General features: G+C 37.6%; 1 protein-coding gene across 1 annotated transcript; it reads right to left on the bottom strand.

Annotated features, from left to right (window-relative positions):
* Positions 1-1,662: 1,662 nt before the first annotated feature.
* On the bottom strand, positions 1,663-12,640 carry LOC131332414 (ubiquitin carboxyl-terminal hydrolase 9-like). The gene is made up of 14 exons (XM_058366617.1): positions 12,450-12,640; positions 12,101-12,268; positions 10,788-11,024; positions 9,906-10,050; positions 9,597-9,656; positions 9,387-9,482; positions 6,864-7,262; positions 6,636-6,776; positions 5,887-6,057; positions 4,853-5,110; positions 4,617-4,762; positions 3,376-3,939; positions 2,984-3,260; positions 1,663-2,444 (listed from the first exon to the last, which is right to left on the bottom strand). The coding sequence occupies exons 2-14, from the start codon at positions 12,253-12,255 to the stop codon at positions 2,283-2,285; spliced, it is 2,811 nt and encodes a 936-aa protein (XP_058222600.1). The 5' UTR covers positions 12,256-12,268; positions 12,450-12,640; the 3' UTR covers positions 1,663-2,282.
* Positions 12,641-16,078: the final 3,438 nt, after the last annotated feature.

Consider the following 16,078-nt stretch of genomic DNA (forward strand, 5'->3'; position numbering starts at 1 on the left):
TCGGTTCATAGTTTTGTTTTGTTTTTCAATCACTCTACTTCTTTCTTCAATCATTATCATATTTCTCTAATTATTACTTTTTCATCTCTCTCTATCTCTCTCCAATCATTACTCATTTCTTCAATCATTACCATATTTCTCTTTCTCCATCTACTATCAAAACTAAACTAAACTAAACTCTCAATCAAACAAAGCCTAAATATTTAACTTCTAAATTACAGAATTCAGTGGTGCGTTAAGATGTAGTACTATTTATCAACTTTTTTTCTTTTTTGGTAAATACTAACTATTTATCAACTTCAATTTGCATAGGACATGATTTTTCACACTTGAGCGCAATGTTCAAGTCATAGAATGGCAATTGCTGCATCTCTTCTTCTTTTTTGTTGGAACTTTTTCCAATTTTGGAAGTTGTGAAGAAATTCCTCATCCTTTGTGGCCTAAATCCACAATATTTTTCTTCCTGGCCACCATAATGTCAAATATGTATTATATGATAAAATGAAGCTCTTATTATGGTCTAACAAAACACCCCAAAGCGTCCTAAAACGAAAGCAACACATTTAAATTAAAGAAGATTTGGCAGCTCTTAAAGTTGGTTTCAAAATTTTGGCTCCTAAAATTGCCAGCAAGCTTGGAACAATGTCAGCCTTCAAAAATTACCGTTGCATGTGCCACATCGAACTTGACACCCCCTGGTTTGAGAGGCGCCCTTTTTTTAACTTATTTTTAAAGAAGCATAAACCTATGATAATGAACCAATACAAATAAATCCAAAGGACATTGGCCCAAAGAATACAAGAAAACAAAATCAAAATCAAAATGAAAGAGCAAAAAGTCTTAAGAAAACCAGTTCCGGTGTCAAAACCTACAGATCTACTCATCTCCATGGGTGGAAAAATCGTTTTCTTCATCAAGTTGAAGCCAAGTCCCGTCGCAGTCATAGTGTCAACAACACCTTCACTGTTGCCGTTGGATAGCCTAAGAATTTGTAGCCAAAATTGATCGGACCCAAGAGCCAAAAGGCCCCGAGTCCAAGAACGATGGAGAGAGTGGGAGATTTGGTTTTCCTAAGGAGAGAGTTTCAACCACAAGAGGAGAAGGAGAGCAAAAGAAGGGGGAGGAGAAGAGATTGTGGAGCCACCGAGGAAGGGGAAGAGATTGGGTTTCACACTCTAGGGTTTATAGAGAGAAGCTCTCCGCTCCGCTCTCACTCCTTGTTTGAGGTGATCTTATTATATTCACTATTCAGTAAAAATAATGACACAGGCTCACTTAAAACTGGGGCACGTTGGAATACTGTCTTTCTCCTTTACCTGTTGGCATTCTTGGCTGCTTAGAAGTCCTTACCCTCACCGAACTTTAAGGCCAGCACCATCCTTGCCAAGGCTTTTGAATGGGAACATATTGTTCAACCTTACCACAACCTCAACAAGTCTCACCCTCCTCACCTGGAACTTATTGGCTGGTTCCCTCCCTCAAACTCAATGCAGATGGGTTGCGAAAGAAACATAACGATGAAGCCTCTGCTGGAGGTCTTGTTCGAGATTGGAAACAAAGTTAGCGTAATGGGCTTCTGTCGTAAATTGGGGGTCACATCCAACCTTACCGCAGACCTTTGGGCCCTTCGGGACGGCCTCAAACTTCTGGTTGACAAAGGGCTTAATAATGTGGAAATAGAGGGGTATGCCGTCTGCATTACACCGAATGTATTTGAATACAAAACTCAAAATATGAGCAAAGCATACACAGACCATAAATTGGCGGGGACAGTAGAACCAAAAATGGTTGGTCCAATTGTCAACAGGGGAAAAGCAAAACAAGTTCCTCCGGGCAAGTATTTGTGAAAATTGCCTATAGGTGAGAAGGCTTTACAACAATAATATATCCAGTATCTATCAACGTACTGCAAACCCCACCCACACCCCCCCCCCCCCCCCCCCCCCCCCCCCCCCCCCCCCCCGAAATTTCTTCCTAAACGTATCGTAAAAGGAAATTTCTTCCTAAACGTATCGTAAAAGGAAAAAATTAATCTAGTCCTCTTCCCATATTGTCTGGATCTTTTTAACCGAGATAAGCTGCGACCAAAAAGAAACCCTGATACTGTGCTTCATGCCTACCCACTGTCGTCGTCTTCAACCTACATCCCAGCAGGTTTCCTCTGCAACCCCAAAAACTCCACGCTAGAGAGAGAATTCAACCACCAGAGCAACTTTCTGAAGCATATGCACTGAGAGCTGTGAAAAGGAAAATTGAAACACAGATGCACCTAAACATGGACTTTAAATATTCACTTGACCCTGGGATGGCTCCCCTGATTCAGCGTGTCCAACTTTAGCTCTTTGGTAGAACAACACATAAGCAGCAGAAGTCTTGATGTCACCTTCGCTAACGGGTGAAACATGGGAATCATCAAAATGATACCATCTGTCCTCATCAACTAACTGCAAATTTTAAACGATGAACGCCCAAGTTAAATCTGAGTCCTATAGAAAGAATAATCACATAACATGGCATGACAATCACAGTTAGTTTGCATGATCCAATTTAGCATCATAAACTAAAAAAAGCCGATTTGCCTGGTCCAATAAAAAAGAGAGTCAAAGAAACAAAGAGACTACAAACTTTCATAGTCTTCAAAACCTAGTAATTCTAGGTAGACACGGCATTGCTTTCCCCACATTTAGTACACAATGGATGATTCGAAGACACTTTAAATACAACAAGGGTGTACTTCCAGTAATGTTCCTTTTTCAGTAAAAACAAATGCTTTTGGTTTAGATTATTTAAGCTGATGTAAAAAGATCAATCAATGTCAACTTAATGAACTAAACTTTCGTTCTCAAACAATGTAAACTAGATGAGCAACACCTAAAATCTCAGTAAGAAACAAAAGTCCACACTGACAACCGAAATGGAACATTCGGTGTGTCTCAGCCAATTAAAAAAACGAATGAGAAATCCACGTGCGCTTTGTTTTTACCTTAGCATACGCAGAGTAGTGCCCTCCGCCAAGGCCACCATAATGGTTGCTAATGGCATAGAGCTCATATACATGAGATTGTCCAAATCCATCATTGCATTTCACATACTTGCTTAAGTCAAGGTTGTGAATCGGGAAATTCACAAAGGTGTCCAGTTTGTTCTTCAGGTATCGACTGTATGAAAACCTTTTCAAGTGAAAGACTAGTATATCCGGCAACCTCCACAAATCTAACTTTTTGGTGGCTTGCCTGTGTTCCTTGCAGCGAGGACAATACCTGCAGTGAAATTACACAACACCAAAAAATAAAATAATAATGAGGCTGTAATATTGAGGTGATTTGGCCTAAAAATACAAAATATTCATGTATGAAAGTGTTTTAAGTATTCTACCACATATCATCAGGCCCTAAAGGTTCCTCCTTTAGAAAGGAATCCAAGCATGAAAACAATGAGACAGCTTCTTGCTTAGTTTTCTTCATAGTGAGCCCGGTCTTCCGAACCTCAGGAAGATTCTTTAGGTAGTTGGAATCATATAACTCATTTTCTTTGTCAGTCCAATCTAGCATAACCTTAACCGGTTGTCCGGTTTTTACATGTGTATCCTCTAAAATGGGCCTGCAGTTCAAAACCTTATCATCTGTTAGGAAGAGCTGAAAAGTCAACTCCATGCCGGACATCTCTTCCACTTCCACATTATCCATCGAATGGTTTCCCAGTTCAGGATGGGAAGCACAGCCGTCTGTTGATTCGACAATAGATTCCGAGGCAGAGCCATTTTCATTGATTCTACTCGGAATACTAGTTGGACTGCAGTAAGTCTCCCTTTTGAAAGGAGACAGCACTGTGCTAACAGCAAGTTCAATGTCAGCTCCAGTTTGTGGACCCTCCAGATAAGTAACCAAGGGTGTCAAGAAAAGCTTCCTCTCACTTCCCTTCAAATTATCTGGCAAAAATCTGGAAAACAATGAAATGAGGCTTTAGTTAAAACCTACAGGGAAAGTAGTACAAAAATTTATAGTTGTTCCTTTAAAGAGAATGTGCAATCTATCCTATGACATATGCCGCCTTTTCTCGCTTCTGATTGTCCTTTGCTTCTTTGGTTTCCTCAGACCAAAGTGTTTATGAATATGGAATTTTACATCCCTATAGAGGCAACATCACTATAGACTATCGGCATAGACATAAGATTGTGTAGAGACAGAGACTATCAGACTAAATATCGATATGTGCAAAAAAAAATATGCAGAATAGACACAAAATGAACATATTGTTCGTTTATCAAGATGAGGAAACTTCTATCAAGAGGTGTTTTTGTTTACCTACCACCATCAAGAATTCATCTAGAAGGAAACAGGTCCTTACAGGACCACAATGCATAGCAAGGTTTGACAAATCCAATTGAACAGAACTGCGGGATTCCTTGAATTCTAGAAATCGAAGACTGTAAAAAAAAGTGGCTGCAGCACTGCATGCTTGTATTGCATAACGAGTATGTAAACTGTTGTCAACACCACAAACAGACAGTCATCCTCCAAACCACAAGAAGATAACTGAACACTCATGTTCCACTTAAAGACCCAATCAAACAAGGCATGCAAGGACTCAATAGCTGTCATGTTTAGGAAACTTACTTTTCTATGTGTCGATGAACTATCTCTAGCCTTGTCAAATCTGCCCGCTTAGGAAGTCTGTAGGCTACAATACATTCATCATCTTTTATAGAAGGCAATGGTTCCAAAGGACTATCAAAAAAACGAAATATTCCATGTTCATAGACCTGCAGTTAGAAGTCAGGGGTTTCAGAAGGGGACAACAAGAATAAAAGACAGATTAATTAGAATACAGAAGCCTAGAACATATATGTTACCTCTGCAAGCAACAGGGTTTCATCACTCCTTAAGCCACATGCAGTACCCAATGCCATACTGAGATCCTTACAAGAGCCATGTTTCAGGACAGTAACCGTGTATGGCATTGGGAGAGCACTCCCATCACCCAAAAATAAAGTCACTGTCATTGTCCGAGTGACCGTAGAAGGAAGCGGTAAGGATAGGTACATGAATGGGTCAAATGTTATTGAAATTTTGTTGCAAGCTGGGCAAACCAAAGTTGATTTATATTGGCCCTGAGGATTTTGTGAACAAGAGGTCAGCATTGTTGATAAAACAGTATAAAATGGAATGCACGGTTAGTAAACTCTGCACTACCACCTTCGGAAGACAAGTTCACTAAATTTGAACTTTGTTAGCCTGGTAAAAGGGGGAAAAAATTTCCCTTATCCAGCATTGTTTTAATCTGATGACAACCCAAAATGTAACACACAAAACCACAACATGATGTCATCAAGAGCACCGGCAAAGATAAACTGATGCATAAAGAACATCAGTGTTAAACTATCAGGCCCGCCAGAGAGGAGGGAGCATCATATATCAGCAGATAATAAGATTGGTAAGGAATCAATTGTCAAAGTGAAATAGCGACTAATTGTCTTAAACTAGAAGCATCCTTAAGGATGACGAGAACAGGTAGATTACACCTTAAAGACTGAAACTGTCCAGCAGCAATAAATTTTATTACCATGACCAAGTATACTTCCCAACTAAAATTCTAAGAGAGTGCCTTCTCAGTCCTATTCCTTGTAAATAACAATCTACATATGTTTGTTAAAGGAAACTAGGAAAGGAAAACGTACTAGAATAAGCTGTTCTACAAATACAAGTACAGAACTCCAAAATTTTATCTTAAGGAAACATACTCAACTAAGCTGTCCTACTATATTTAAAGGAGATACTAAAAATTAAGTCTCACTTCGTCTTATGCACCAATACCAGTGTAAAACATGAACACCTAAAGAATGTACTCCGACTACTGAGCAGAAATAAATAAAAAATGGATACTCACTTGGCAAACATCTACGATTATGGAATCATTCCGAGCCTTGTGATATCTCCAACACTCATCTGCAACCTCCTCATCAGGGCGACCATCAGTATCCGTCGCTTCAAAATATGGTTTTTGCTTAACACGATTCAAATCTTCATGCAGCCCATCCAGCAAGAAGGCAAGGAGTTCCTAGAGTACAAGTTCATTTTTTCTTCAAGTTATTGACAAGGAAAAGGACCACGTTGTAACCAATGCAATTGTGTTTTAAGCATCTGATGCAGCAGGTCAAACAAAGAAACAACGACTGAACAAAACTAATACATTGGATAGCTAGAACCAAAATAATTAACAAAACACTAAATGCTCTAAAGCACCAATGCGAAATAGTACAGCAACATATTGGGGTGATTAACTGAACATCTTGATATCTGATAAATTTCACTCCATCCAACCCAAGAAACGACTAGCTCACCATGCAGTACAAACATCCTCTAACGCATAGACTAAAAATCTTGGAGGGCCATGATTCATAGGTATATGTAATCTTCGTAAGCATTAGCCATTAGCTGACTTTTAAAAACTGGAATTACCATCCATACAGTGCAAGTGATTATGTTAGAATCAGTCTCTTCATGGAATTTCATCAGTTGTTTCTTATTTGCTTCTCCAACTTGCAGACATGGCAGAAGAGCCTTGAAGAGTCACACATGAGCAATTCAAGTTCGAGTATTATAACCAAGAGTAAGAAATGGTAACATAGTACTAACTTGAGAATCATGCTGATTGAACCCACTAAACTGGGGAGCAAATCGAGCAACTTTTCCCTTAAATGCACGAGGCGCAATTGGTGTCCTTCCACAAGACCATAGTTTTCTCAGTAACTCACCGAATGCAAGTGCAAGCTCACCCTGCAGAACTATAACAAAATTAGAGACTTTATGCTAAGTGCACTCTACAATAACAACCTTTCATAAGTAACCACAACAGCCACATACATGCAAACCTAACGGATTCTGTTTGTTGATCTCATCAGTGTAATCTTGCAGAAAGTACTCAACAAGGGGAGGTGTATGCACTAAACACTGAAGAGAACTATTCATAAAACAAGTATTGCCCAAATTCTGCAATCCTGCCAACCCTCCCCTATCTGCTTTTGTGGCAGTCCTTGAAATGTCAAAAGCATCTTCCTTGTCTGCAGAACCTGAACTTAGAGTATTTGCATGATAAAAACTCGAACCATAACTTGTTGAATGACCATTGGACAAAGCTGGGCCACCAGCAATCGTCACAGATGATCTTGAGGGTTCTATTGGAACCAAAGCCAACTCATTTCCCGTTGAATCCATACCAAATCCAGGGGGCCAAAGTCCATCAAATTGGATCTCCAGAAGAATCTGCACAAGTAGCCACAGAAGTGAGACTCAAAATTTCACATATTTACAGCAGTATAAGGGGGGGAAAACCGCAATGGTAGCAATATTTAGTTTGAGTTGAGTCAATTATCAGATCAGGAATGTGCAATAGATACAATCATACAGCATATAAATATCTTCTTCTAGTCATATGTCAGAAAGAATCTACACAACCCAAACTCTGAAACAGCCAGCAAAGGGTATCAACCTCCTCTCCATAGGAATTGAACCCACATCCCAAGTGCAAAAGTGCAGCTACAGTGCTTCACAATTGATGGGCCGACTGTTCTACTCAGTAACATATCAATTAGATGTCCCGAATGTTTATGAAACAGCATTATGATAAATTTCAATGAAACACCAAAAGGAACGCAGGTCAAATGATAAATGATTAGGAAGGGGTGTCACGGAAATTCAAACCGAACGAAAGATGGCAGATTAAAAGAAAATTGAAATCAGAGAATATACCTTTAAAGCATAAAATTTCCTTCAGAAAGGAGAAAGGAAAAGGAACTTTTGTGTTGTTTGGTTATTTTGTTGCACTCTATTTATTTCTTCTCAATCCGTTAAATTTATTGTTTTCATTTTCGTTTTGTGTGCGTGTGTTTTTAGGGGGTGGGGGAGAAAGGAACCAGAGGAAATGCTTTAGGTTATTATCCATGCTTAACTCAAAAAGTAAATTTCCATATGCATTCAAATGTTTGTTTCATTTATCTATTCCATGATTTCTTTAATTTACATCTGGAATTACAACAACTCCTGACCAAGAGATAAAAGATTTCCCATTCCACTCTGCAACTTAAAAACAAAAAAAGAACTTTTTTTCCAACTGAATTCTACAGAACTAACCTCAAGACCTAGTCATGACCCCACAACCAACAAAGTAGTCTCAGAAGTGGAGCTATACTGCAATAGTCTAATTTCTTGTATGAGATGCAGTGAGACTGTGAGACTATGTCAGACTTCATTCACAATGCTTGGTAAACTCAAACTGGTTGAATTTGGGACATAAGTTTACATTGCGAATGTCAGATGCATATGCTGCACATTGAATTAGTTAAGCCCTCTTGCCAAGAATACTTTTCCTCTCTTCAGTGAATTGCAGGACTAAAGCACCACAAATACAAGTGCTCAAATCCCCTGCCATTCCTTGCAAATTTTATTTTTTAACACTAAATGCAGCTTCAGGAGTTCTCACTAATATGATCAATTACAATGTTCAAGGTTCTTCAACAAGGGCATAGAAATAACAATTTTTAGTAATTCCTACAAATTGAAGGCACCATCTAAGTTTCTTCTCCTTCCTTGCTAGAAATGATGTAGTTCCCACTCCCAGGCAACTCAAGTTCAAAACAAATTTTACAGAAAAGCTATCAAGTGATACTCCCTCCGTCCCAATTTGTCTGTCCACTTTTTGACTTTTACTTGTCCCAAAATGTTTGTCCACTTTAGAAGACCAAGGGACCAAAAGCTACAAAATTACCTTTTTGTCCCTTACCATTTGAACTAAAGAACTCTTCTTCAAAAAGTTAGGAGGGCAATTTTTGAAAAGTGAGCATTTATAGGTGCAATGATTGTGTTCCCTAAAAAAGTTGTATTCCCCAAATTGGACAAACAAATTGGGACGAAGGGAGTATGTATAAATACAAGGGGTGTTTGTTGCGGCTTAACTGTGCAGCTCATGGCTTTTCATTTTGGCCTCAGAAGCTTTGCATATCTGTTTGGCACGGCTTCTGATCTCGGTGCATGGGGCCGAAAAAACTTTAGAAAAACTGATTTTGGGGAACTCCATTTTGATGCTTTGTGGCTTCTTCTTCCCTAATAATCAGCTTTTCCCATGAGTTCAGTTGCAACAAGCACCCGTATATTAAAGTTCTACGAGATCATGAGATGCCATACACTCAAGTGACTATAGAAACTCGTATTCACAAGCATGTACCGCAACAATTAACAAAATGATGTATAAAGTGATAATAGTAGAGTAAGACATATCCAACACAGTATATGGTTAGTGCATGAGCAAGGTTTACACTCATTAACTGAACTAAACAGTTATCCTCAAAACTCTACCACTACCAAAGTAAATTCATCATCCAGATGACTTACCTCTTGATCCATCTGCAATTCAGATTTCTCAAGGGTCTGGTTTGAATCCTCCAGCATCGACTGTTTCTGTTTATTGAAATAATCCCAGATTCGTGCCTGTTGAAACTTTTATGTAAGTAGAGAAAACAAAACGGAGATGGAGTTCTCATCCAGAGGGAGAGAGAGAGAGAGAGAGGGAGAGAGGGAGAGGGGGGTTTTCATAGAACATACCTTTCCTGGCTCTATACCTTTGATTGTACACACCCTCTCATAAAGATCATGTAATGAAGCCTGAACAAATCAAACCAATAAGTAAGTTATAAATGACGAAAAGATAAAAGTTTCCTCTTTGCAATAAACACGGATTCCCGTTGTTAGAAATAACTAGAGTGAGAGAAAGAGAGAGACTGAATGAGGTAGAGAGGGGTTGCTTCCAGTAAGAGAAGCAACTTGGCATCCCACAAAACTTCATGATTACCCAGAAGAAGTGAAGTAACAACCATAAACATTCAAAACGGGGATCTAAGGATGGAATATTACCTTCTTACTGAACCTTATAACTGTTTGACTGTGGTCTCTAGAATCAATTAACTTTAGACAAAGGGGGTAAACCTCCACATTGAATTGCTTGTTAACGTCACCCTGGGAAATCAATTTCCGAGGTAATGCTGGCCCTCCCTTGTACCTAAAATGAAATGATAAAGAATATAAGACACAAACAGCAAGATAATTTTCACTCTTTGCGTATTTGAACTTGAGAATCATACAACCCAACAACCACCTGCGCATTGACTTATTTATCACCTAAGTAATCTCTAGGGTAAGAGCATCCACATAACTATTAAGTTGAAGAGATAATCCTATGAGAGCATCTCCAACCCTAACATCATTTATCCAAAACCATTCCTCAAGCCTCTAAAATGAAGAATGCAAGCTCCTCAACCACGCTTCATTTGCATTCTTCAAAGTGAAGAATCAAGTTTGATTTTCCACATACATTTAGACAATAAAAGTTATGTAACTTTTTATATCATGAAAGTAACATCAAAAAGGTGTTTACAACATCTTTACAATAAGACCAATTTGTGAATATATTTGGTAAATGATTGAAATTTAGAGATGACTGCTTTTTGGAGTGATAAGAGTGAGTTGTTTGAAAAATAAAAACAGAGATAAGATGTTGTGGTTGAAGTATGAGTGAATAGAGACATCTAGCAGTCATCTAGATGTCATAAAGACAAATTCGAAGTCCCGTAAACATGAATCAAGTGCAGTAATAACTCTGTGATTGCCCCATTATCTCACCAGTCAGATTAATTCACCTACCTATTCTTCATGAGCACCCATAAAGAAAAACAACACTGTAAGCGCAATCCAAAAGAAATACATGCACAAGAAGGGAGTATGCGTCAAAATCATTACCAGTCGTAAAGCTTCTCCCAAACTTGTTGAGGAACTAAAACATAATCACATCCTTCAATCAAATTTCTATGAAGCTCTAGATCATCAATCTCGGATTCATTTCCATTCAGAACTATATCAGAATTATCAATTGGTCCAGGTCTATCCACTGGCTTTGACGAAACCAAAGTCTGAGAATTGTCCAGCAAATAATCGCCAGCATCTTGCCCAGTGAATTTTTGCCAGCTTGTGAACCACCTGCACAAAAAGCCAAAAAAAAAAACAGACAAAATTGTAATAATCATTTTGATCACAGTACAGTTTTCTAGTGAAAACACTGACTTTTTGCAGAAGTTTTCCAACACAGCCTAGTATAAGAACCAGATTGCTGAAAAAACAAAAGCAGAAACCTCTAAAATTCCAAGTTGGGCCTAGATAAACGTTGCCACCATTACCATTTCAAATAGTCAGTACTCTCGACTGCCACGTCGAAAATGATTTAATCACAATACATAAACGTGAAAAAAAAAAAAAAAACTCACAATGTCTTAAAAATTGGGTTTTAACCCTAAAATTCAACTATTTTAGGTTATCCCTCTAAGTATCCATCAAAGCCATTTTCAGCTTTTAAATTAGTTAAGAGTTTCAAAAGATACCTCATAAGTTGTCCCCATGAAATTTCTAAATTCCTGACAGATTCTTCACGTACATAATGGCCATAGGCTCATAGCATGGTTCGTTTACATAAAGACGGACATCTTGGATAGTACGGATAAGGAAACAATAAATCTCAGAAACTCGTCGGGGTATATTGCATAAAAACATATTAAAACTTCAAGTTTGAATACCGAGGCTGTGTTCAGTAGTTATCCCCCACTGATGGATCACGCCAGTGACGGAGTCGGTACCGTGAGGCCCAATTGTGCTTCAGATTTACAATTACCTATATCCTCGGCATCATACCTGAACTCTAGACGGTTCAAACTAGATATTATACAAGTCAAAGTGTCAAACTACGACAGAGCATATGCTCATGTTAGCGTACACCTCTGTTCTAAAAATTGGCTTAGGCAGCCGACTACTCGGTGCCTAGGCGCTAGGCGCCCCTCTTCCGCCCGACTAGCTCCTAGCGACTTTTAGAACACCGGTTTACACCATAATAGTCTTCCCCAAACAAGATCAAGCTTAAAACTTCAAACACAGATTAACTTAAGCAATAAAGTGTTGTGCATACCAATACAAATCGGTGAAAAGACATCAATTCGAATTCGTGCAGGATTTGGCGAGCAAATAAGAATTGAAAACATGCATAAAAAGGGCTCAGATTGAACTACCTATTGGAAACAACGTAATACAAGTTGCCTTCTTTCAAATTAGACTCTGCCTCGTTGGTTAACTCGGTCACGATCCGTTTCTCTTCCTCCGGCGTTAACGGTATCCCCATCACTCCGTTTTCCTCCATCATGTAACCCGAATCTGGAATCGTCATGGCCGGCGCAAACCTAAAATCAACAACAACAACAAAAACAGGCGAAGATCTTAAATTTTCAGCGTCAAAGCTAGGTCAAATGGGGCAATCTTATAATAATCGATTAAAAAGTACGGAAAGATTGAAATCTTTCGTGACAGATTGGTGTGGTTATCTTGTTGCATCATCAATAGAAAAGGAGAGATTGGACGAACCTTGTTGAAGAAAATGTGAGACCAAACGGATTGGAGAAACGCTAGATTGCAGCCTTGCAGGAGGGGTTTGATTTTGGATCCCTCGATACACGGGAGAGAAAATCGTTCTACCAGTCTCGTCTCTTTTCAACGAGCGATCTGTCTGCCCTCTCTCTCTCTCTCTCTCTCTCTTTTTATATACCATAGGAAAAGAAATGGTTCTTTTCATTTGCACCCACGTAAATCCTACCTCTTGAATTCCTTTTTAGACATTGATTTGGACGTGATTTTAACACTTCACTTTTAGTCGGTGGCGCTTTATTTTTTATTTTGTAATATTATATGATAAAGATACAAAATAGAGTGAGAGTTTCAAAATCAATTTCCTTAATATTACTTCCACCGTCCTAATTTAAAATGTCCTCTACATAAAATCGAACTTTTTAAAAACTCTAAATTTCTCTTTAAATTTCTAAAATTAATCTTAAAAACTGTTAAATTAATTATAGATATTTAAATTGCTTATAGCTTTCGATATGAATCTTGAAAAATATATGTAATATGAATCTTTTGTGATAGATCTCAATTATTTCATTATAAAAAGTTTTCAAAAATCATGAAAAATATGCAAAGATTGAAAGACATTGTCAATCTAAAAAATATATGAATATCAAAAACTATCAAATAAAAAAATGAAAGGGTACTTTTTATGGGTAAATTTGATAATTTGGCATGTTTTGATGGTTGTTTTTAAAAAGTGGACATTTATTTTGTAACATCTCAAAATAGAAAACGTAGACATTTAGAATGGGACGGAGGGAGTACTATTTTCTACCTTGCAGATTATTTTCAAAATCTTTTAATCTTTTTTTTTTTTAGACCAATTTGTTTCAATGATATGATATGATTATCGGTATCCACTTGAATTTTTTATACGATTACGTATTGGACGATATTTAAAAATAACCGATTCAAATCAGATCACTAGACTCAAGGTGGGCTGCAGGCATAAGAATAGGCTCACAACAAGCACGCAACACAGACAGGGATCTGTTGTTTTCTTGTGGTCGAAGAAAACTTCTTCACATAATTAAAAGCATTTGGTTAAAAACAAGCATCTAAAGGAAAATGCACGGCCCCGTGATGTAAAAGGACATGAAAATTCCGAATTTGAATTTTATTTAAAAGGCAATATCTACAAACTACCCACTGGGCAGCTTAGATATGGGCCCTAAAGAGTTATGGCTTTAACACGTGTACCTGCAACGCACAGTAAAATGGCAGTGGAAATGATGTAAAGGTTTGGCTTAAAAAGACATTAGTAGCCCTCTTTTTTCCCCCTTTCTTTACTTTTTTTACTTTCCCCTTTTTCACTAGTTTCCAAACCGTTGATCTTTAACTAGAGTGCTATTGAGTATTGACACAAATAACTTTGCACAGATTTTTTACGAAACCTATTTTTGGATCTCACACAAATGATCCGATTCGTTCATTAATTTTAAAATATTTTTTAAAGAATCCTGTAAAAAATCAGCTCGATAGACTACATGTAAGTGCTTGATCCAATCTTATAACTTTTCATTCAGAATTTCGGATTAAAATTCTGATTGAAAGTTGTAAGATTGGATCAAATACTTACATATATCCTATTGAGGTGATTTTTTACAAAGTCCCTCAAAAAATATTTTAAAATTAATAAACGAATTGAATCATTTGTGTGAGACACAAAAGTAGGTCCCATAAAAAATCTTTGCACAAATCTATGCAAAGCAAACTACTTGTACTCTTCGGTTTTACGGCTAAGGCTTTTTTTTTTTTTTAGTTGATTATCCGGCTTAGGCTTTTAAAATGCTGCTGGAAACAAGGGTGTAAACATCGAGTGGTCTGCTATAAAAAATTAAAAATAAAATAATATAAAAATCGTAGGTGTCAAAGTCTAGAATTGTTATGGTATGTTCAGTGTGGTTCTTGTGATTTCAAGGCAAAAATGGACAAAAGGTCTTTGCCATAGATTCTACTTGATAGATCATGCACATATTTTTTTGTATGGCTCACCTCGGGTCCCCTAAAAATTATATGAACTATTCATTTTTCTTTAAATGTTTTTTTTGGGGTCCAGTAAAAAAAATCAGGTCAATTAAATATCAATAAGAATCTTTTCAAAATTTATAGGGCAAACCACCCAGTTTTGCACTATGAATTTTAAAAAAAAAAAACCCTTCTCGATATTTGATTGAGTTCATTTTCTATAGAAATTCATTAAAAAAAATTTAGAAAATAAGCAGTTCAAATCATTTTTATAAGATCTGAGGTAGATCCCACAAAAAATGAACCGTAAAATAAAATTAGAGTGCATGACACCGTACGAAAATTAAAAAGTGAAAGAAATAGGAGAGAGAAAAGTGAACAAAAAGTAGCCTTGGTGCTTTTCAAAGTTTGCGCATACTCTCCAAGGTTAAATTCGGCATTTAGAGAAATATGAGAACTAGTGTCATAAAAGTTGACAAAAGAAAAAGAAACCGGAGTAAAAAGCTGACAAGTCAGACTTTGCTGTACAATTGTGGGAATTACCCCTGTACCGAGGCGCTGCCCACTAGGCAGTAACTAGCAAAACCCAAAAGGTAGCGGGACGCCAAACAAAGCTTCAGTAAGAGGCGAAGATCAAAACTTCTCTCTTCATGGTGCAATGGACCAGCCAAAAATAATACTACTAATAAAGAAAAAAAAAAAGGTGAGGGCATTTTTAGATTTTAGACTCTAAATTATTATCCTATTCTAAAATTCACAAATTATTCCTATTTTCAACAATTATTTTCATTTTTATCTCATCTCTCTCAAATCATTATTCCTATCTCCCTATCCTAATCATTACAAATTTAAATCCAAAATTCTCAAAACCAACAAGCCCAACAGGACAAAATGAAAACTTAAAAAGGTCTTTCGATTTCAAAAGTGAATACCCCAGTCTAGGGCCACGTGTGAGGTAAATCATTTCAAGAACATAGGTATAATTTATAGTATTTGTCTATTTTTATACGAAGGAAACAGTTTGTTTATGCTATTAAGGATTGGTTACACAACGGAATGGCTAGAAGTGTCCGAGCTAGCTTACATACACCTCGACTAATCCCCTTCTTGGTCCGGTAAAAAATAGCCATCCACGCCATGACAAGGAAAGTTACAAGAAATATATTCCTTGCAGTCTAACATCAAGAAACGAGCTCTGATCAATTGTGTGGGAAGCTTACCCACAAACCAACACGAATAACCGTTGGGGCTGAGCCTACATAATAGTTTATATATGTATGTATTGCGTGTCTAGCAACCAAAGATTCACTTGCGAGGCACGAGTGCAATGGGTTTGGATAACAAGTTGCGTGCCGTGGGTATCACCGCAAATTGTTGTTCCGACTCCCCTCTTGAGTCTTGCTGCCTCATTTCTCAAGTTTTCTTCTGGGAGACTACTACTAGCCTACCACTTTCAACGGTCCAAAACCCCAAAAAACAGCACAAGGAAGGTAGATACGTTCCTTGTTGGTGTCAAATTACGCAAGGCAGGTATAGTTTCTAAGAATCCCATTTTAAAAAATTACAAGAAATACGCACCTCGGTTACATCCAAGTACCAAGCTTTGGCGAAAATCCTGCTAA

This window comes from Rhododendron vialii, chromosome 7a (assembly GCF_030253575.1).
Source record: "Rhododendron vialii isolate Sample 1 chromosome 7a, ASM3025357v1".
Classification (NCBI taxonomy): Eukaryota; Viridiplantae; Streptophyta; class Magnoliopsida; order Ericales; family Ericaceae; genus Rhododendron; species Rhododendron vialii.